The following is a 23823-nucleotide window of genomic DNA, read 5'->3' on the forward strand; positions in this document are numbered from 1 at the left end:
TATTTTAATGGGATTTTTAGTCTCATGCCTTCCAAAATATGTTGCATTTCATAGCAGTGCCACCTGAGATGCTTTTAGCTCGAGTACTCCATGTGATCGTTTAGCTGCCTGTTAGACCGTTCAGGCCTTGCTAAGAGACTTTTCCAGGAGTCTTATGGAAAGATTATGTTGTTGGAAGGTAGCAGGAACAGCAGTTCTCACTCACAGAGCTATGACTTGGTGCTGAGGCTAGTAGACAAAAACACTGTCTCAACTGAGAGAAGAGGCAACAGTGCTCTGCTCTTCCTCACTATGCATGAAATGCACTCCAGTATACAGACAACTCTTGAGTAAGTGTGTCTGGAGTTCCAAAGAGGTGAAAGTTTGGCTCCAAATAGACAATTCACAAAAACTTACAAATGTACAAAATATCAAGTAGAGAATAGAATGAGGGAGGAAGGCAGAGAAAGAATTCTTGATCTGTTGTCCTAATCTTTGTAATATTATGCTAGTTTTTATCTAGCTAAATTCTGCTGTGGGTTGGGGTTTTTGAGGGTAGTGGGTTTTTTTTCTGTTTTGAGGGTGTTTTTAAATCAAATTCTTAGCCTTGGGTTAGGAAGAAATTACTATCATTAGTTAATTTCTGTGGTAGATTTACTTAAATAATCTCTCCATTTACTTATCAAACCAATCCCAAACAGTTCCCCCAATAAGCAAGGTGAACAGTGTTTCACTTCTCAGTGCTTTTCACTGTAGTACAGTCTCACTTTGAGTATTCTTGCACATAGATACCATTACTTTGTCTTTTTATTATCTTGCCTAAGAAATGTTAATGTGTGTACACACACAAGTGCCCTCTCCACATGCTGAGCACTCAGCCCTAAAAGACACTTGTTCTTACAAATTGTTCTTTCTAAAGTACGGGAGTTCTTAACTAATTCTTATGGACAGCTTGTAGCTCATGTGTGGGAGCTCTGTTAACCCTCTCTGAAGCTGCCTTTTTCCTCCACGGGCTTTAGCTCCTGTGTCCCTTCATTTTCAGGCTTAATATGGACAGGGATTTATTGGTTTGGTTTGGGTTTTTTCTTTCATCTTTGGTCACAGCTTTTGTTTTTGCCACCTAGGTGGGAAGGTCATCTCTAAAGTGCTCAGCTTGAATTGGATTCAAGTCTTGGTAGAGATTATTCTCATTTCCAGGAATGCTTGTTGAAGGGAGCTGTGTTTTTGGACATAAGCACCTGCAGATGTTGATTTATTTTCGATCAGTAGGCATCTTCATTTTTCAAAACAGAGAAATCCACCACTCAACAGTCTGGTCATCTGCACTTCAGGAACAAGAGTTCATACTTTCTTGTCAGAAGTGGGAACCACATAAGAAGAGATCTGGTCTCTCTGAGGCCAAAATTAATCTATCCAGCCAAAATTATAGGAAGTCTATAAAATGTCTTGCTTTGTTTCCCACTGTTTCTTCTCTTGAACTATTTCTTCTAATGAAAATTGCAATGGATTCCCATGACTTGACACAAGACACTTAACGTTTCCTAGGAATATCTCCTGTTCTTGCCATCTTCCCATCCTGTGCCACGTGACTTGCAACGAGTCCTGCACTCTCCTTTGCTGTCTCTGAATTGTTGAATAAAACGCTAATTATGGTCCAAAGGTTGAGTTTGGGTGGTTTGTTCTTTGCTTGTTTTTGGGACAGTACAAGATGTGGTTTCTTAAACTGAATATTCTAGGAAGAGAAATCATACTGTTTGGCCAAAAAGCCTTTTTCTTCTCTCTCTCCTTTCTTCTTTTTCTTCCCCTCAGACCTGATACCTTATGCTGAGGCACCCTTGCAGAGGTTTTTTCCATCTCTATGTCTGAAACTAACCTGCTGTGACCTAAGAATAAACTGACTGTCTTTAGAAGGCTTGTTCATCAAAAGCTGATTCTCAATGGGTTTTAGCCTCCTTCCCATGAAAGTTGATGATTCTGACAGATTCTTGTATTCCCTGAAGATCAGCAGATTCATATGAGGCTGACTTGCCTTGCACACTTAGGACTGTATATTTTTTGGGTTTTTTAGGTGTTTCTGGGACAAGGTCAGCACCATCTGTGGAGACACCTTCTCCCTTTTGTTATGTTTATGAAAAATAAAAGTTAACAGGTTTTCTGGGCCTTGCTGAAAAGTAAAATGCCTGTTACAAATTCTTATAACAAAATTCTTGGGAGCCCCTGTTAGATTATCAGTACTCCAGATCTGAAAGGGAGGAATCTACAGCCTTCCTTACAGAGCGGTGGTTTTTGATGTGGTGACATGATAAACTGCTTGCCTTTATGGGTGCTGCTAAATCCAAAATTTTTAAGAGTGTGGTCTAGATAGAAAAATGGTGTAAAGATGTACTGGGGGTGATAGGAATTAATAGTAAGTGAGACAAATCTCCTTTAAAGGGAAATTTACTATTATGCACTGAGAATATTGAGGTGTGAAATGTTTGCATTATAAATCATCAAGGCAGATTATTCATGGTCTGTGAAACAGTGTGGTGCTGTGAATAGAATATTGTATTAGTACCAAGGAGATTCTAGTTCTTTTCCATATTGTTCTTGTTATTATACCTGTTAGATAACATAGATGAAGTGTCTTGCCCCTCTGTGTCCTGCTTTCTTTGCATCCAGCAAAAAGTAACTAAATTTTAGTTTCTGTGAGAGAACAGTAAAGTGCTAATTATATTTCAAGTAAAAATGAAAGAACAATTTCATTCAGTGGACAGTGGAAAGAATAACGCTTCAAAAAACTTTGATAGGTTGTACTGAAACAGATACTCCTTGAATATTTCACTTTAGTTCATAGTTGGAATGCCTGTAATAGTTCCATAGCTATTACCTTACGCTTCTGCTCAGTTTGCACACTTGAAATCGGTGCTTATTATCGAAGATTGGGTTTTTATTGTTCTGTAATGCTTTTTTTCAACTGCACGAGTAGACTTCAAGGATATTAATAGGTTCCTGAGTTTGAGGTTAAGGTCACTGAAAACTTCACTAGAAAGTAAAATCTAGAATTAACTTTTCCTGTGATACCTATGATTAAATAGCTCTTTTTCTTTTTCAACAGAAAAAAGACGAGACCCACCAAATGGTAAGCTTTTTGCATGAATCATTTATTTTATTTTTTCCTACTGCTGTCATTTACTGTTTATGTATAGCTTTGTTTTGGGCTTGTTTAGGACAGTCATGTAGTGGGAAAAGCAGTAAACTCTTGTTCTGCAGGTTACTATATTTCTTTTGTTTCTGTTCTTTGGTATTTAGTTGTGGCTTGAAAGATTTGTGGCTTAACTGGCATTTGTAAAGAACGTTTTTGGAGGAGCATGTTTTGTTGCAAATAGAATAGAGGGCCCTTCAGCTTAAACTGAGAAGAAATCTTTGTACCTTGCATTTGCTGCTTGGTCTCCAGAATATATATGTGTAGGATCACTGTACACAAAGTTAATCATTTTGTCTTAAACGAAGGCATAATGATAAGGGATTTCATAGAACATCCATAAAATTTCAATTTCAGTGCATCTGGCTAACCATGTAACATAGTAATTTGGTTGTATGCCATGTGCTTGTCAATATTAAACTTTTTTTGAATGGAAAATTATTTGAATCTATTTGCCTTTCAGGCATGTGTCTCACTAGTATTAAGATAAAGGTTCCTCAGGAGATCCTCTCATGAAATTAATGGAAGGACTTGAATTATGTATCAATTTCATCCAGAATTTTTTTACTTTCTATTCTAAAATCAAGTGAAAAAAGCACATCAATGAATTGGTGTCTTTGATTTCGGCATTCACACTGAAGTTAAAAAGTGATTTCTCCTGTCATATTTCTGTTGGTGATCCAGATCATAGGTCCTATCACTGTGAGTTTGCTGCTTGAGCAAGGGTACAGTCAACTGATCTTCGGAAGTCCCCTTAAGGCCTGAGGTGGTAGTCTTAAAATTTGTACTAGCCAGGTCATTCAAGTGTCTCTGTAGGTCACCAAAATACGTAATGCTAAACTAATCCTGCATTATGGGAACTACTGATACCTTTTATATTCCCAAATAAAGCCTCCCTCATACTTCTCAAAAAACTGCTTTTTCTTTTTCATAAACATTAAGTTTTGACAATGTTCCAGCAATCATCAGTTTAGGCCAGGCAGTTTAATACAGATTCCTTCAACTTTGACGGGGTTGGTAAGTTTTGAAACATTTGTAATAATACAATCTGTGATTGTCTTGCCAGCTTTTCTGAGTTTTCAGAAGGTTTTAACTAGTGTTTTGCTCATCCCTTATAGCAGTGTGTGCAGAGCAGATGAGAATTAAAACATGTAGTACTACGTAGCACAGAAAATTAAGCCTTTGTTTCTACTGTAACACAAACAATTTGTTTGTCAAATTAGGATAGTTTGCTATCCTAGATTAGAATCAGATTTAAGAAAAATAAACCTGCATAAACTTCTGTGCTTAAAATACCCTTCATAATTCTTGCTGTAAGACCTCAGAAAATACTATTTTTATGAGAAAAATACTCTTATACTAAATTCGCAGTCATTGTCCCTATGCCTTTATCCTGAATATTCTGTGGAAGGCGTAGGGTTTACGCTCAGTCACTTCAAAGATTTCAGTATATCTGCTTTTTAATAAATCGTTGCCCTGGGACATCCACATACTCTTTCACAATCTGTCCATTTGCCTTTTCTGATTCTGTCAAATTCTGTAATGCCTGACTTCTCTTCTGGTTAGGAGCTGTGTGGCCATGCCCTCAGTAGCCACAGGACTCAGGTTATTATACTCTATACAGACTTTGCATTTTAGTGTTTGGAATTAAGACTAGAACAGATATATACTATCAGCATGTGACTGGAAAACAACCCCTATACCTGTTGTAGTATCAGATTTTGTTTTACTCTCTATATGCAGTGGAATCCTATTAGAGAAAAAAAGATGTAACACGTGATTTGGTTTTTTTTGTGCTGGGTATTAATGCATAATTACCTCTAAAATGAAAAACAAGAACAGTCACATTCCTGCACTCACGTGATTCTTGCTTAAAATACTATGGGGAATTTTGTTTTAGTGGGGCTTGTTAGTCTGGATTTTCTGCATACATTGAAGCTGCATGGAAAAAGCTTACTGTCTTTTTGTGTGACGTTTTCAATGATACGGATTTAAGATTTTTTTTTTCGTAGAATGCAGGATTAAACTCAAATTGGCATTAACAGTTATGTAAAATGTATTAGTCTGTAATTTCCTGGGATTTATGTTCTACTCATGTGTAATAGCTAGGTCTCTTTATGCAAATCAAGAAGAGTTATTGTGGTTGAACTGACCTCGGTGAAATTCTGGATGAAACAAGGATTTGTCAGAGTATTAGGTTTTGAGAGAATATTGAAGAACCATGTGGCAGAATTTTGTGTCAGCTGTTAACTAGAGCAGTTTGCATATCTTGTAGTCTGGGACAGATGCCTAGAGAGGTTCTAAATAAAATACAGAGCATTTCATAGAGTTAACATTTCATAATGTTCTGTACGACATTTTCTGGAGCCCCTTCTGAAGATGTCACAGATATTGACAACAGTGGCTGCTTAACACCACTGTACTGTCAGGTGCTTCCTAATGATGAGCTCTATATGCCTCTCTCATCTTCGCTTATTGAGCTGTCTACACCTGATGGGGAAGGTGCATGTCTTATGATGGGAAAAATATTACTGGATATAAATATGGCAGTCCTAGAAGAGTGCAATTCTTTCCAAGATTCTTTTATCCCTCGTGGACATTTAAGGTCTAAACCTGACGGTAAGAAAAATTTTCATCCTTAAGTTTACTGTGACGTATTGTATGAATATTATCAGTATTGAGGAATCAGGCTATTAATCCTTGATTTGAGCTCAACTGATTAAAACATCAGTTTGCAGATGGCTGCTGCTTTACATGATTAAAACCATGTATGGTTAGTTCAGGATTTTACAAATGAACCTTTTTGCATGTAAAGAATGTTAGGAATTGTAAGAATATCACAAACTTACTAGCATTGTAAAAGTACTGGTTTCTTTCTGAATGTCAGTACAGCTATTGAAACTGTAAATATCAATATAGTAGGTGAAAACAGAGAGAAAAAAGCAGAGAAAATATAAGAGATTATTAAAGTGAAAATTAACTCCTACTGTTTTTAGTTTTGTACCTAATCAAATTACAACTGTAGTTTTCAACTCATCCTGAAGATTTTACTGAATTTCATTTGTTGGGCTAATAGTATTTGATGATTAGTCAATTCAGTACTAATTTTAACAATGCAGATTGTTTTGCATAATTATATGGGGTCAGTTTATGTTGTGGTATTCTCAAAGGTCAGTTGTCTAAATCATAACATTTCTAGATCAGAGGATTTCTGCTTAGCAGAAAACATTTTAGAAATTCTTTTTCCTGCAGTTTCAATGAAGTTTTAGATGAGTTTTGTCTAGCACAGTGTTGTGTTTCTGTTTCTTGTCCTGGCCAGTAGTAGGTGCTTTCTACTAAGGTATTTTAATTACAAATATCATGTTATCCATTGCATTATCTACTTCTCCTTTCTGATTTTGACTTTGGACTGTGAACATAAGATTTGTTGGTCCTTTCAAAATGCTTAGAGAGCTTTTGAATTATCCATATGTGGTGGTTTTAATCTAGGCCTTCCCTGGTTACCAGTTTGTAACCAAGGAAGGGGCAGTGTTCACAGTATTCCATACGATTTTTACGTAAATTATGACATAAATAAGAAGGGAGGAGCGACCTTCGCTCTCTCTTCTCTTTCACCGAAGTTCGGGAACAGTGGGTCCCTGCATTGGTCTCGCTTATCTAAGGCTGAGGCCTGCAGCATCCACTGACCTGCTATGTGGAAGCTTGGAGAGTGCTGGCAGTGCCAGTCCTGCTTTCTAAGGGACGTGGTGAGATTTGTTTTACTAGTTATTTTACTAGTTCTCGGGTTTGATTGCACGTATCTATTCGGTGTCCCTTTTTGTTTCCTTTTGTCCCTTTTTCCCCTTTCCCTATCCCTTCGGGGGGTGTTTGGATTCCCGTTTGCTGTGTACATAGCATCTTAACTGTAATATACATAAAATATATTTTTTATATAACTAGCTTGATTTTTGGGTTCTTCAATTTGCATAGTTTTTTTCCTTTGCCCTGGGGGAAGTAGAAAGGGGGGAAGAGAGGGGCTGCTACTGGGGGGTTGGGCATTTGGCAGGGAGCCAAGTCCGAACCATCACACCATACAAAACATTGTGGGTTCCTTCCAACTCTGAATATTCTGTGATTCTGCCCTGCCCTCAATGTATATGATAGATGCATAATTACCTCTTAGTATTTAAATACTGCTATCACTTGCTTATGTCAAGAGGTATCTTCTGTCAAAGCTAAAAAACCTGAGTGGAACACGTGCTAGGGATGTTTATTTGCTAGTACTGCACAAATAACATAATATTAAAATCCTGAAATTGGCAGGAGTATAATTCAGATGCATATTAAATAACTAAGGTAATAATTCAGAATTGTTTATAATTAAAAACAAGGTTCGAGAACATAAATTAAGCATGCTAAGTATGAATTGTATTTCTAGTGCTGTTTTTAGTATCTCTTCAAGCTGTTTCTTATCTGGGACTTCATTATTTTGAAAACCTGTCAAAGAGTAAGACATTAGAAATCCTAAATAGTTCCGTAGATATTGTCCTACATTTGAAGACAGTACTGTGTCCAGAGCAGCATTCTGAAGTTGTTGTGATGTTCAGTTCAGTATGTGATGGCAGAAAGCATTTTCACTTGGGGCTTATTAAGTGAAGGTTCTGTCTCCTTTAGGGTTAGGTTAGTGTGCTGCCCAGGTAATGGCCTTCTGGGTGTTTGGGTGTTACTGTTTATGCAGGTCACTTTTTTGATCTTGTCGAGGATTGTACCTGTGTTGTATCTTAGTGTGTCTCATTTCATGTGTTCTGTGTAGGTGGCAAAAAAACAAATTCTAGTTTAGAAAATTTTTCCGTTGCTCTTTTCTAGCAACAGGTTTTTTTTCTTCATCAGATAACTTAGCTTCTGCATCTGACATCCAGAAACCAGCTGGATGCATGTGGTTTTTAGATCTATGGCTCCGTTACAAGTATTCTACAGCTCAAAAAAAGTCCTCAAGTTTGTAGATTAAATATGGCTTTGTTGAAGCACAGTAGGGAAAATCCTGTACTTTACCTTCACAGGCCCAAATCTACCAATGGCAACTGTTGATATAAAAAACCCAGAGATTACAACTAACAGATTTTATACTCCACAAGTCAACAATATTTCATATACCAAAGAAAAGAAGAAAGGAAAAACTAAAAAGAGAAGATTGACAAAGGCGGATATTGGAACACCATCTAATTTTCAGTAAGTACTTTTTTGAGTTTGGGTTTTGATTGATGGGGTTTTTCTTGTTTTGGGGAGTTTTGGCTTTTGGTCTTGGTTTTTTTTTTGGTGTCAATTACATTGCAAATGCTCAAGGCTTGAATGTGTGACTGTTCTGTGTAACCTGAACTGCAGCAAATGCTAGCTGGAGTGTGTTAAAAAGCAGGTTAGCTAATACACAGGTGAGTAGTTTACTGCAGCTGTAAACAAAAAGTAACTTGCTATCCAAAATTAGCTTAGAAAACAATTTAGCTGCATAGAGATGCCTTACTGAAGTTGTCAGCTCAGTGGAGACTCATTCAGCCCCAATGGTCAACTGTTAACACTGTTATTGTAAGCTGTGCTTGCTTAGCTGTGTTTTGTCACGCAAAATGCACATGCAGGTCCTGAATTGTCATAACAGCAGAAATGACTTGCCATATTTTTATCTTTGGCTTTCTGTTTACAAACTTATTCTGATGTGTGGTCTAGGGCCCATATCTTGTGATGGAAGTACAGCACGCATGTATACATCTTTGAGGAATGGGTTGGATTTTTCCTAATGTCATTTCATATGTATATTTCATCTTCTGGAGTAATGATGTATCATTTTAAGCTTCACTTTCATGAAACTTGGTTTTGGTCACTTTACTGAACTAGTTGTTGTATTCCTGAAAAATAATTGGTGTCATAATCTTCTGCCTTTTAAAATAAGGGTACTTTATTTGCTAAAGCAACAGCAATTAAAGAGCTTGAGTTAGTTACTGGACAGATCGGTTTCTGTGAAGATTAGAAAACCAGTGTGAGGTTTACATGCCAAGTCAATGTCTTGTTCTTTTGAACCATTATATTGCATCACTTAAACTGATGTGCTTTCCCAGAATAAACTTTGTAAAAGTAATGCTGACATTACCAGTTACAGTAATGTTACTGCACAGTGTTTTGAGAGAGTGCTCTGTAGAATGAGACAGTGGACAGAACAGAAAAGCAGAGGTGGGCTAAAACACTTCCCTATCCACTGTGCTTGGACAATTCAGGCATCAACCTTATTGTTACTGATCTGAGTATCAGTGAAGTGCTGCATCTGCTACTGTCACTTAAACTGAAAAATACAGAAAAGGAAGGAAAAGTGAAACAAAGAGTAGTGAAGAGTGCTTGGTAGCTGGTCACTCTTGTGGCTCTACTGATGCAGACTTCAGCATATGTGGACAAAATTTGCATTAGCATGTCATACCTCCATTACGAATTTGTGCAGGGAGTTGTGCAGCAGCATAGATATAAAATGACTTTGAGACTTTGTTTACGATGTCTATCAGGTTCTGACCTAAAAAAGCTGAGGATAAGGTGATGAAATATTTAATGGAGTTCAAACAAAAGATAGGTTCCATTATCATTGAATATAACTTTAAGTTGGAAATAGTGAACCTTTCCAAAAGAAGTCTATTAAAAGTTTGTTTTGTTTGACTAAAGGTCTGTTTAATTTTCCTGATGAGTGCAACTACATGTCATCGTACTGTGTGAGATACTGTAATTGCTGGATTTGTACAGGCATAAGGAAACTGGCGTTTGGTATTGTTAGGCAAATATGCCATTAGAATAACTTATAACTTGTATATTGATACTGGTGAAGACCAACACAGTCACTTTTTATCAGTAGATAGATATCAATCAGTAGATAGAATTTTTTAATGCCTTTGGTTACACAGAACCATAGACTAAAAGAAACACAAAGCATGGAGTTCTGGTAACATTGTGGTTCTTTCTTCCAGTAGCAGTGGAATGAAGTAGCTTGGAGGGGTACAAAACTGGTCTGCCTTTTTAGCTGATTATAGCACCACATAAAGTAATACTTTATTAGCCACACGAAGTGGCAATTGAAAACAGTCCTGACTTCTCTTTGAAAGAAGTGAGTGGGAGAAGGATGATAAGAGAACACACAGTGATGACAGGGAGGAGGACATCTTCCAGCTGCATGGCGCTGAAGACTCTGGCAGTAGGTCAAAGCCCAGTTGCTGTATAAAGGCTAAACTTATCCTTGATCTCTGTGCAGTCCTTCCATCATTATCTGCCTGCATCACAGGGTGCATGGAGCCTTCATGTTTTGCTACAGACCATAACCTAAGGGGTAAGGAATGAATTCTCCCCTTAGTCTTCTGGACACAAGACAAAAAGCAGAAGTAAGACAAGTTTTACAATTCTGTTCTCAAGTGGGGCATTGAGGAGTAAGAATTGCTTAATGTCTTAATGAGATTGGAGGTAGAAGCTGGTAGTAATCTCCAGTTATCTTGGTCTCCAGTTATTTTAGTTAACAAGGTCCTTTTTATGCTGATTAAATGGACTTTTCTGCTTTTTTAGACACATTGGACACGTTGGTTGGGATCCAAACACAGGTTTTGATGTAAGTAATTTAATAAATTATTCAAGACACTGAATGATTGAAATTTTAGAGAGTTTTTAGTGTAAGTTGTAAAGATCGGCATTAAATCAACAGTTAAGTGTACATCAAAGTAGTTATAAATTGTGATTTATAATGTGATGTAAACAGATATTAGAGTAGAAGGGAGTAGGAGGAATCTGGGACTAAGGGGGAAAAGATGCAAAACTTTAGGTTTTGTGCAGGGTACTTACCTCTCCTGCAATAGTACTTTCTGACTGAAAAGTCAAGCCAGAGATACGTACTTGGCTTTGCTATTCAGCTATGTGGTTTATGGAGGGTTTTTTTCCCCCAGTACAAATGATAGTTTAAAAATATCCTCACATTTCAAGCTACTTAAAACTAATGTATCTGACTTGCAGGTGAACAACTTGGATCCAGAACTGAAAAATCTGTTTGATCTATGTGGAATTTCAGAGGCTCAACTAAAAGACAAAGAAACTTCAAAGGTCATATATGATTTCATTGAAAAAACAGGAGGTGTGGAAGCTGTTAAAAATGAACTGCGCAGACAAGGTGGGATTCCTCTTATTTCCACATAAAAATTAGGAGGGCATTTTTTGCCTTAAGGATTAGAGTAGAAGCTGTTGATGGTGAGCAGTTTTTGATTCTCTTCTCCGGACTTCATGTCACTGCAGTTGCACTGGATTTCATGTTTCCTTACACAATACTCTATGTAAAAATGTTCACGCATCACCCATGAGAGTACTTGTCCCTAAGGAATAAGGGTATTTATGTCAGTTCAGTAATTTCTGGTAGCACTTAAGTCTGACTGCAAAGCTACAGTGTGTTTGGTATAGATTTTTCAAAATGTGTATGTTACATATTTATTTATAATTTCAATCTTATAAATAATTTAAAATCTTGGAAGCCATAATGCTGTTTTCAGCTATAGCAGTAGTACCTGGCTGGCAGTTTGTATGTATGGTGCCGTTTACCCTGGCAGGACTATGTAGTGGGCCTTGAAACAGTACAGACCTGAAAATTCTATTTTTTTTTTTTAACTTCTTTTTTTATAATTTAAAGTTAAAAATACTAGTTCTGAGCGTGCTTTTGCTACAGGAAAATTCTCAAATAAGCTGTTGCCTGCCTAACTTTTAAATGTGATCTCGGCCAATGCATTATCTAGCGGAACACAGCAAGTCAGTCTGAAAATTACACTGCCAGTGTCAAACTTTCAAAAATTTGCTTAGAACACTTCTTAAAAGAAATCTGATGTAAGTGTCATTGAAATTATAACAGTTTGAAACCAGTGAGAAAATTGTTCAATAGACTGAAGAGATACAAATTCAGGATACAATGACTTGTTACATTTATTCCTTAGGTCCCCCAAGGTGGAGCGGTATGTATTTGAGCTGGCATCTAAGCATATGCTCCAAAGTATTCTTACTGTTGTGTGTTTTCTTTTCTGGATGAGAAACTTTAGTCTGCATCTGTTTGACTAAAATTTTTAGTATTGCAGTCAAACTTTTTGAATTGTAAACAAAACTTGATTTTTTCTCCGTAATAAAACTGTCAGCTTCTTTAGATCATATTAACTCTGTTTAAATTTTTACAGAGTTATTGATCCCAGACTGCTAACCATAAAATTGGATTGAGAATACTTGCCTTGGAGTCTTATGACTAGCTTAAAATCTTTTTAAAAATGCCTATTTTTCTATTACGTATGTGTTAACTTCACATTGTGGCTACTTGCATGTATGCAATTAAAAGAAAAACTTCCTCTTCTTTAACATGCATGATGATAATCTACCTCTGTGCTTTTTGACAGAAGTAGATAAAATACTCCAGTATTTCAGTGGGTTTATCCACAGTTATGTTATTTAATGTGTAGGCTTGACTGCTGTTTGAAGTGTTCTTTCTCAGCTGAAACACATTTTTGTGTTTATTGCAAGAATTTCTGTGCTTACATATCCACCCTGCTAGGATGCTGACTAGAGAGTTGCAGACAAGTCATTCTGCTCAGATCCCGTTTTCCCTGCCCTTTCCCTCGTTCTGGTATTGGTGTTGGTTTTTTTTGGTGACAGTACTATCAATAAAAGATTGTACAAACTTTTTTGTTAATACAGTGCACAGATTAATGTGCATTTATAAAAAACAATATTTTCCTGCTTTGCTTGTACCATCTGTTTGAGGGGGAAGGGAGAGAGGATGAGGTAATGCTGCTCCCTTCCTGCTGCTCCTCCTTCATTGCACTTCAGTTGAGTGCAGACAGGCTGAACCCTGTTTCCATAGATTGGATGTGGCATATCTCTCTAGATATGATGCAAATAAACCCCTTCCCCGCAGGAAAACTTAAAATTTGTGTTTAAAATCTACAGACAGTACAGACTCTGGGGCACGACCGTATTGAATATCTTCTCAGTAATGCAAAAAACCCCACCTGTCTGTAGTGCTCGCTGAGTTGTTATGTTTGATAATACCGGCCTCCAGTGGCCGGAAAGGAAACTACAGCCATGTCGGCCAAAAAGTGGTGGGAGTTTTTAAAATCGTGAATGTTGGCAGTATGTCTCTTGGAAAATAGATGAAGTTTGAGATGATTCTCCCTGTGTTGTTCTTATGAAGGGATAGAAAAACACCGAGCAGTTTGTGGAACTTAAAAACATAGCACATGATTTTAGGAGCAGTATCTTTCTTTAAAGATGAGCAGGGATGGAGGCACTGAGGTACTAGTGCGTCCTGCTTCATTAAAATCCTATTTTTAGGGATGTTCCCTCTCTATTCCAGTGTACCCAGCCTGTTCTCTCTGCAAGTAACATGAAGGGGATAATAGAGGAGTAAAGAAGTATCTTCTTCAGTGTAACACTCTTTGTTATAAAAGCACATGATATAAAATGCGAATTTTCTTAGTTATATGACAGCACCTGGATTATTAAGTAGTTGTGTGTAACAACCACATGACCTAAAGTACCATAAGTCATTAGATGCTTAATGAAAGAGGAAATGAAACAGTGCTATTTAAAATGCCATTAGCAAAGCAAGTACATTTCAAGGCCTCTTCACAGAGAAATGATCCTGTGTGTAGCTCTGAAGTTGTTTCCTTTCTACAGTCCCTGCCATAAAGATATTGTTGGAAGTAATTTTCGGTAAAAGGGACTAAGAGTCAGCTTATGCTGCATTGTAATGCATGAGTAGGTTTTTTTTTCGTTACTAGAAGATACTGCTTCAAAAAATACTTGCTTTTGTAGCTACCTAATAAAATAATGAATAGATTAGAAAGTGGAAATTGTGTATTTTACTTTATTGTCTAAAACCTTTTTCACTCTCTTCTAGATAAACAAAACTTTACAGTTTTCTTTTGAATTTTAATCAGTCTTTTTATGTATTAGACTTGCTTCCTGCAGTGTTTGACTCTTAAGAAGTTCACAGCAGACCTAGAAACTATATACAGCTTGGTTTGCCATACTTTTGTTCAGCTGTATTCAGTTTAATCCAGAATTCGTAAAATTTGCACAGGCACAGAGATCCTTGCAAAAGGCAAGGTACAGCCTGTTCTATTTTTTTGCTAGTCTCCAAAAGACTCAGGGGTCTTGAGTAGAAGATAATTTGAAGTTGCTCTGTTTCATTTCAGCTCCACCTCCGCCACCACCGTGCAGAGGAGGACCCCCTCCACCTCCACCACCACCTCCCCATAGCTCCGGCCCTCCTCCTCCCCCTGCCAGGGGCAGAGGGGCACCACCTCCACCTCCTTCAAGAGCTCCCACAGCAGCACCTCCACCCCCGCCTCCATCTAGACCTGGTGCAACAGTGCCCCCACCTCCTCCAAACCGGATGTATCCTCCACCACCACCAGTGCATTCATCATCTGCACCGTCTGGCCCTCCTCCTCCACCACCGCCACCAGCAAGTGGGTCATCTGTTCCTCCACCCCCTCCGCCTCCTCCTCCCCCTCCTGGTCCTCCTCCACCACCAGGCCTTCCTTCAGAAGTTGATCACCAGCTTCCAGTTCCTGCTGGAAACAAAGCAGCACTCTTGGATCAAATCAGAGAAGGAGCTCAGTTAAAGAAGGTAGAACAGAACAGTCGACCAGTGTCCTGCTCAGGAAGAGATGCACTGCTAGACCAGATACGACAGGGTATACAGCTGAAATCTGTGAGTAAACTGTTTCTCAGCCAGATCGCCTTGGGACTTGCAAATGGCTGCAGTACTGCAGTGTAAACAGTAAATTGAGGCTCTGCTTTGGGGTGGATTGTACATTTTAGAGTTTCTGAAGTGATGACTTAAGCAGTAGTACTGACAAAATGCAGAGAACACACATTTGCTGCAGATAAGTATTAGTACATGAAGGTATCCTTGTTTCAAACTCATTTCTCACTCGAGTAAAGCTTCAAGCATAAATTCTACAACAATGATGCCACAGTATCATGGCTGTACAGAACCTTTGCAAGAATTATGAAAGATAGCTGTTTTTCTGAATACTTCAGTAAAATCATCTAAACATCCATCTTAAAATGGACCTGTGCTTTTTAAATGTTGAAGCTTCTAAGAAGGTGTCTGTGTCTGGAAAAGTACTGCCTGTGAGAGATGCCTCTGCTGTTCCTGCTGTAGCATAAGCTACTGTTGTTACTATTTCTTACCAATGGCACTGAATATCTTAAAAATAATTTTACCTGTATGTACTTTTTTTTTTTTTTGCCATTCTTCTGCACTCAAGACTTCTGATTTAAAAAGTGTGAGGGTGTGTTCATATTTATTTGCCATTAGAGGTGTGCAGTATTGATTACTTTCAGAAGGGATTATCAGCCTGAAGCAGTCTCAAGTAAACAAATTCCCAAACAGGAAAAAATATTTTGTGGTATATACCAACGATAAAATAAATAATGATTACGCAGCCATACCAGTCATGCCTATACAACCATATTAAGAAGCTTTCCCTTAGATGAGCACTCACTTCATGATAGTCAGAACTGAAATATTGAACCTTGAGTAGAGCTAACCACAGTTGTGTTATATGGTAAAAAAGAAAAAGTTGGCTTTTTTTTATAAGTAAAGACTTTAAAGTTAGAGCTAAAGAAACAAGCTGTTTTACACTTTCTTCTGGCAGAAGATAAACTCATTAATCTTATAAGGAGGTTTCTCTCAAAATACACAAGTTCTGTTTTGCTAATTGCATCTTTCTGTTCTAACCTTTTTTCCAAGGTATCTGATGGTCAGGAAAGTGCACCACCTACACCTGCACCCACCTCAGGAATTGTGGGTGCATTAATGGAAGTTATGCAGAAAAGGAGCAAAGCCATTCATTCTTCAGGTGTGTCTGATGGAATTTTTCTGACCTCACAGTGTCAGGTTTTCAAGAATTACCATTTCTATTCATCGTAAAATACTGTTGGAGAAAAGCAGGGATTTCATCATATAGTCCAGTACAGAATGCTCTTGGCACACACTGGGAGGGGCTTCTGAATGGTTCCTTCATGCTTTGAATTACTAGGGTGTAGTAATTTGCAGTAATCCTGGATTTAAAGTTACTATTTAAGGTTAATATGCTTATAAAGATTTCTTTTTTCTTTACAACTTATTTTTTACCCACTAGCTGTCTGATGAAATAAGTTGCCAAAATATTTTGGAAGGAAGGTTTTTAACACTTTGTTTTTCAAAGGCAAAGATTCAGCTCTTGTGCTGTAGCTCCCGGTGGGCTTTGGCTGCCACCTACTGGATAAGGATCGGATATGTAGTGTTAGTTGACTAGTCCCCCCCGACCAGTACTGAATCAACTTAAGCACTCAGAAAAATTAGGGCTGCGAGAGGATTTGCATTTCTCAAATACCAGCTTGTAATAAATGTAGTTCCGTAGCTGCAGTGCAGCTGTTTGGGTACATCTCTTCCATTTAGGCTTTGATACATTTTTTTTCCATAGCTTGCCTTGATACCAGAACTGGGTATGCAGTCTGCAGAGCATTTGACCAAGTGCAGTATAGTTTGTTGATTTGCTGCCCTATGTAATAATCTTCAGGTTTGGTACTTTACATAAACTAAATACCAGAAGGGATCTAAATGCAGTGTTTTGCTAGGAGAGAAAATGCTCTTGCCTAACAAATAAGTAGTTTTAAGTTTAAAAGGCTACAATTTTTTAAGTATGATGGATATAAAAAAATAGAAGGGTGAATAAAGTTAAACACTGATTTTGAAGTTGATGTGTATTACACAGCTTAGAATATTCCAGTTATTCCGGTATCCACAATGGTGTTTAGCTCTCAATGTGTTTTTTTTAAATCTGTTGTAAAGGAAACAGAAATTCCATTATGTAGGAAACCTGGGGAAGCAGTTCTTACATTTCAGAAATAATTCTGGTTTTGAAGTTTAAAACCCAGTTGGAACAAGCTGGCCACTCTCACTTTCTCTAAGAAAGAGTAATAAGTAAGTAACTGTTAATCGAGACTTTCTGATTATTTCTCTCCTGACACAAAAGAAGATACATTTTTCCTACCTGGAGGAAGAAGTGAGAAAAGAAACAAATTAGATTTAACTTCCATCTAGTAACTATCTAAACTGACTGTCATGTCTAGCAATTTTAAAATAGAGTATTACCAAACGTGTTGTCGTGATGACCTTGAACTGATTGTTCTGTTTTCAGAAAATTGTGAGAGAAGTCAGTAACATTGTAGCGTTAATTCTGTGCATTCAAGTGACTTGCTATTCTTTTCTTACAGATGAAGATGAGGATGAAGATGATGAAGAAGACTTTGAGGATGATGACGAATGGGATGATTGATCATATATTATTATATATATATTTTTTAAGGTGAATGATATACTAAACACTACTTTCTGTCTATGGATTCTGTAAAATTATCATGTAAATGTTCTACCAATTTGCTGTATATTTTTGTTGCCTTTTGCTTTTTTATTAATCTGTGCAATACCTCATTTAATCTGTAAAGGTTTGTCATAATCCTCGACAAAGCTACTCCCTGTTAATGTGTGCAAGTTTACACCTGGATGATCATGTACATGTGAATACTTTCCATTCCATCAATAAGGGAGTTTAAATGTAATATGTGAGACTGACAAAAACCTTAATGTAATTTAGTTATAATGCAAGAAGGAAAACACTATTTTCATACCCTACTTTTTCTGTATCTAAATTTTCTTATTAAAACCTAGTATAGCACTATGTTCTTTAAGTGATGCAGCTCTTAGTTTATTTAGCCCCTTCATTTCAAATGCAATGCTATATGAATGTTGAGGCTGGTTTATACTATTGCATGGTTTCAAATACATCACAACATTGCAGTTCAAATCTTAGCAGTATGCTTTACATAACACAAAAACACTTCAGAAATACACAGCTAGTTGTGAAAATTACCTTGCCCTAACTGTAGCAGTACTGACTGCTATTGAACAGCAGTAGTAATTAAATTCTTCAATTAGGGACCTCTATCTGAAGTTAAACAGGGTGGCTTTACATTGTCATAGTAGTAAAGACAACTTTGAATGCAGACAAGTTCCATCTTTTCTTTGGGTTTTTTTGGGGGAGGGTGTTTTTGGTTTTAGTTTGGGATTTTTATGTTTGTTTGTGGGTTTTAGGGGGGGGGTTGGTTGTTTTTTATTTTTTTTTCTTCCTTCCTAGCTCTTATTTTCAGAATGAAGACATCTAAATTACTGGGGGCTGTACTGGAGGCTGGCAATCGCTACAGTTTGATTTATTTTTTAAATCATTTTTTGTGGTTTTCAGAATGAAGGGCTGCATTTAAGGCTTGCTTCAATAGCATTTAATTACTTCTAAAAATTTGTAGGACATTGGTGTACTAATAAACACCAGTGTGGTGTTACTTTACAGTCTTTGCATTATGGTACAAAACAGATGCTGAAGCACCAATTCTACATTCTTTAGGTTGGAAAGTCATTAACGCAGAATTATACACTTTGAATAAGTACTGAAATTTTATGGCAGTATTCTGTCTTCATATGTTGGCTTTAAGACCAAGGGTTGTGATGAAGATGAAGAACCTGATTGACAAGAATAGTATTTGAATAAGGGGACAGAAAATGGGATTTTCATTTCACAGCTTGCACATTTATATAAGTTGTACTTTGTAGTGCAGTAAACATTGGCACATCTGCCTATTAGGAAATACTAATCTATGCTACGTGGGTATTTAATATCTGCAGCGGTAATTACTGTACTTACTGTAATTTTCAGGTAGAAAATCTTTTTAAAAACCACGTTATCTGACACAGAATGTTTAGTTAAGTCAGTCATATTTGGAGCGTAGTTGATGCATAGTGTCCTGGGTCTTTGACTGTAGTCAGGGTGTCAAATGAAATTTAAGTTATCGGAATTGTGTCGACTGAAACCCAGTGTTGACCTGATCTTGACAGGCTGGACCTGCATGATACGGCTTGGATTTCTAACCCAGTTATAACCTAGTCTTTAGCAAATTAATTTAGTCGTATGAGAAGAAAAGAAAGTTGCTGAAAAGTAGTGGGAGAGGTAAGGTTGTAGTTAAATTATTCAGAGGATGCTAACTTCCTTCAAAGAGTAATTTAAGCACATAACTTGAGGAAAAAAATTGCCAAGTGGTCTCACTTTCTTGCGGTAACTTTTGCATTGGCCTCTGCTGCTGGAAACACTTCCTACTAGCTTTGCTGTTGTAATGGCTTGAGCTTTGTATCAAGTGCAAGTGCAGCCTGGGATAGCTAATGGCAGTGGAGTTAACAACTTGTGTATAAGGAAATATTTGTATGGCTTTCGTATAACTTCTGGCACTGCTCCCTTATTTTTATTGCATATAGGGCATTTTAAAATTAAGCAGATGAGACCTAGAGGTTTTCCTAACATGCTACTTACTAGATATGTTTAGCTGTTACGTTCCCAGAATTGGAATTTCTGTAATATAGTTAATAATTAAGCATCACAATTCGTTAATCAAACTTCAATTCCAGGTTTTGGGAGCTCTGAAGTTACATTATTGAATAAAACTTTATTTTGTAGATGCTGGCCAAAGAAAGTTTTTGGGTTTTCTGTTTCTTCATACAAAAATACACTCACGACCTGTGGTGACCAGGTTAATATTTACTTTAAAGTAGTGTTTGTTCATGATAAATTTCAGGCATAAAGACTGCGATGGCAGTTAAGTTAGTCGTAACTGCATGCTTCAGCACTCTGCCACTTGCACTCCAAGCAGAAAATAGCATTTCATGATACTGGTGCATTGTTGCTAAACATTGTAATGAAGGCCTCTTATATATTCTGGTTAAATGACTGTCCAGATAGCCTTAGCAATTAACGAACTAGCATGAGGCTTTTGTATCTCAACACTCTATGTGCATAGACAATATCAGCTAGCCACTTGTACGTATGAAATCCGTAAGAATTTCTCAATCATTCAGTTTTCCATTTATCAAACTGAAATTTTTAGTATGTGAATTTTTGAAATGTACAGTGAATAGGATGTTGCACTGGTGGCAATTCATCATGGAGCATAATAAAATTAATTTGACCCAAATAGCGTAAAACTGTGTGGTTTTTAAGTGCTAATTGTGGCACAGGTTTTAAATAGATGTGCAGATTGATTACACATTTTAAAAGTAACTTTGGTCACCTGGCCAAGTCCACAAAGCAGTAAATAGTTGCTGTTGAATCGCAGCAGTTTCACGTCTCTGGAAAGTTGGACTGTGCTATTGAATAAACACAATGAGTAAGAATGTGACACCCGGTCCTCCTGGCAGATCTCGTGGCTGCTAAGCAGCTTCCTTGGAAACAGCTACTGCTCCAGGCAAGTGCAATAAACCACCAACGTTTCAAGGTCAAACAAACATGGGTTCATTAATAAACATTCTAGAAGGAGTACCAAGTAGTTAACTCTTGTCAGTGAATGTTCTAACTTTCCAGGTTTTTACAGATGTAAATCTTTGTCTTGTGCATTTTAGAGTTTGAGCTCAGGACTCTTCAGAAGTCTGCTTCTCTCCTCTTGAGCATCTGGAGAGTCCAGCATTTCAAACTGTTATCTGGTATACATTTTCTTTTAAAGTTTAGTGCTTATCTGATTTTTAGGCCTTAACTGCAAGGCAAAATTGTTACTTACAGGATGAGCTGAGGTGTATAATTATTTCCTCTCCATTTAGTAAGCAGAATGTTAAAAAATGCTTTTGAAAGGATGCTTTTCTTTCCTTTTTTTTTTTTTTTTTCCATTTGGCAGTGGTTACTTTCCTAAGTAAGATGTATGTAAAGAGGAAAAAGAAGGAAAGATCCTTTTGGTTTTAAGACCAGTTTTAAGACTGTTAGCTGCAATAGCCTTTATCTAATCATTAAAGGAATTCTTGGTCTAATTAAAGTTCCTGAAGCTTAAGTACAGCGATAAGCAGCTTTATTTATAGAAAAGTGAAAATGGTTTAGGGAAGCTTAGAAGATACTAAACCTGTGTCTCTCAAAAAGCCAGTGTTATCCTCTAGCACTGCAGTAAGTACTCCTGTTGCTATGTATTTGTTTACTGCCTGGAGTTTTCTTGTGTGTGAGAAGATGGAAAGGATGGGGTAGTATGAACTAGGATGTGAGCTTGGGGAGGTTTATTGCCCATGTTTTAACTGGCTTGTCAGTGACTCTAGCCTGACACTTCTCTTTAAGATATTCAAAAAGTTTGATGATGCTTATACAGTTGTGAAGGAGTCTTTTTAGTTTTTTTTAATTGCAGAGCTGCTTTGACATGTCTGCTGTTTTGCACTTAAAGCATTAAAAGTTTGAAATCACAGATTTGAAAATAATTCAGATACATGTTGAGAAGTAGAATCATTGCCTAAATATAAACAGTGAGATTTTTTCTGACAAATTTTATTTCATGCTGAATTTTGCAGCATTTGCAGAAGTAACCTGCTGAAATGAGTTAGCAGTTACTCAGATTTTTTCTCTAATATAGTTTAAGATCATAACTGCAGGACTTACCCATCTATAAGCAGATTAATACACACCTGGAATTAGGAAGCTTGATATGTTACACTTATTGTTGGTTTTTTGGTTTTTTTTTAATCTATTGGTATCAACAAACGTATTTAAAGGCCTCTTTGCTTGTGCTCTAAAGGGTTTTTGGAGTCTCTCTGGAGTGAAATTCTTGAGCCATTACTTCATGTGTGTGTTTTTTCCTTCCTGAAGCTTAATCATCTTTTCTGAGTGGTTACTTGAGCAGTATGAATTTTGAATTTTTTGCTTGAGGACTAGATGAGGGAGTCCAAGGTTAGCTTGAAAAACAGCCATCACCAGCATTATATTTTTGTATGTACCACTTGGGGGACACAATGAAATCTCATGTTTAAAGCTTAAGAAATTTGATAATGCTTGTATCATATATCAGACAAAAAGTATTTGCTTAAATTACATTGGCAGGCACACAAAATTGGGAATTGACTATTCTGGATGTTGATGCCAAAAACCAGGCAACTGCTGGAGCAGCTGAGCTGGATTTGGAGGGTTTCATTGGTACATGGGTCTTTCCCAGATGCTCAGGATATAAGGAACATGGACTGACAAACTTGAGAATCTTGCACATTTTTTTTTTTCTCTAGATAATACTACAGGAATTTTATGGTTGAATAGTCTTTTGGACCAAACCAGTGCTTATTTAATAATCAAGAGAAGAAATTTTCAGCATATAGTCCTTCATGGTTATGCCTGTTCAACTGTCAGCAGAGAATTTGGCTTATTTTTAAAATGAAACAGGAAAAGCAGTCTAGACCCAGTTAACATAAAACATGTTTTCTGTGGTTTGTCTCCTGAGGGCAGTGTGTGTGAATGAGAAAGACCGTGGCTAAAGCAGAAATCTCCTAGCTAGTAGTATTCTTTTTCAAGAACCTAGATCAAGAATTACAAGTTTTCAGCTATAGTAGCTTTTAGTACTTAATCTTTAGAGAATATATTACTGAAAGTCACCTGCTGCCTCCAAGACAGGGAAGAGGAGTAGTGGTTTTGGAGAGCAAGCACAGTGCTCAGGCCTATAACTGGTAAAAGAGTATGAAATGATTCTGTAATGTTTAAAGGCTTCCTTTAGTGCTGTAACATCCTCTGTGCTTGCTTTACAGGAGCTGGGATACTCTTCTGAATCGTACTAAACTAGTGCCCCAGATAAGTGATTTTCTCACAGATACATTAGCACATCTCAGCCCTTACTAAGCCATTCTGGTCTTCACTAACATTGTCCCATCCTGGACAGCTCTCCGAACCTCATGACAGAAACACAATTAGCACAATTGCCTAACAAATACCTTCAGCAGCTGACAGCACGCAGCTGTTGTGTAGCGTATGAGACATTTCAAAGGGAACAGAAGTCATCCTGATGTGGATTCCTCTTTAAAGAAAAAGTAGTCTTGCCTGCCTTCATACTAAGCTGAAGAACACCTGGTAGAGAAAACTGCTGGTTGCTCTCATGAGCAATGTGAGAGGTGGGCTGGTTGGTCAAATGATAGCTGTAATCCAAGGTGCATTCTTCAAGGAATCGACCCAGCACTGATCACTGCGGGCATAGGAAACAAAAAACTACTGGAATCTTTCTTTGCTGCTTTGGACATGGCCTGGTTCATCATGGCAGTGGACCTCAGGAAATCGTGCACACCTGGGGCAGTGACCAGTCAGGCTGATCATCATCATCCCAACATTTTACATACAGAATATGTGTATTCAGTCAAGCTCCCTGTCCAGTCTAGAGGTGATACCAGGAATGAGTTTAGACCAGCATTCCTTGTACTTTGTGCTGTGGATGCTAGCTTCTGAGTTACTGTCAGCTACACTGCCATGTTGGGAGTTTTCTGTGTATTCTGCCTAGTAGAAATTAATTGTCACACTGCTGTCACACAAGGTGTCTCTGTTGCTTGAAAGGCTGTAATTGCAACTTCCTGATTGAAATCAAGTACTGTGGTAGTTGTTCTTACCTGCATTCCTTGTGTTTTCACTGTCAGAACAGCCTTTCTCTTGGCCTGAAATCCTCCAGAAGTGTGATGCAATATGAAATAATTACAGATCTTCATGATTCCTGATTTTGGAACAAAACTAGGTTATATATTTCCTTCTGTCCTTCCCTAAGCCATTTTTAGCACA

The 23823-nt window shown here is 37.4% G+C and overlaps 1 protein-coding gene across 2 annotated transcripts in view; it reads left to right on the plus strand.

Moving 5' to 3' along the window:
• WASL (Wiskott-Aldrich syndrome like) overlaps positions 1 to 20248 on the plus strand; it is a 50804-nt gene extending 30556 nt beyond the window's left edge. Inside the window, exons 5-12 of one of the 2 annotated variants that reach the window (XM_027894738.1) lie at positions 3077 to 3100; positions 8203 to 8371; positions 10724 to 10766; positions 11165 to 11318; positions 14374 to 14894; positions 15942 to 16050; positions 17450 to 17541; positions 18370 to 20248. In XM_027894738.1, coding sequence (XP_027750539.1) covers positions 3077 to 3100; positions 8203 to 8371; positions 10724 to 10766; positions 11165 to 11318; positions 14374 to 14894; positions 15942 to 16050; positions 17450 to 17511 — 1082 coding nt within the window. In that variant the 3' untranslated portion in view covers positions 17512 to 17541; positions 18370 to 20248. Of the gene's footprint in view, positions 1 to 3076; positions 3101 to 8202; positions 8372 to 10723; positions 10767 to 11164; positions 11319 to 14373; positions 14895 to 15941; positions 16051 to 17449 lie in introns of both variants that reach the window. The other variant, XM_027894737.1, reaches the window with a different exon arrangement.
• Positions 20249 to 23823: the final 3575 nt, after the last annotated feature.

Source organism: Empidonax traillii, unplaced genomic scaffold (assembly GCF_003031625.1).
Source record: "Empidonax traillii isolate 1590-97213 ecotype Southwest subspecies unplaced genomic scaffold, ASM303162v1 scaffold441:size580623, whole genome shotgun sequence".
NCBI classification, from domain to species: Eukaryota; Metazoa; Chordata; class Aves; order Passeriformes; family Tyrannidae; genus Empidonax; species Empidonax traillii.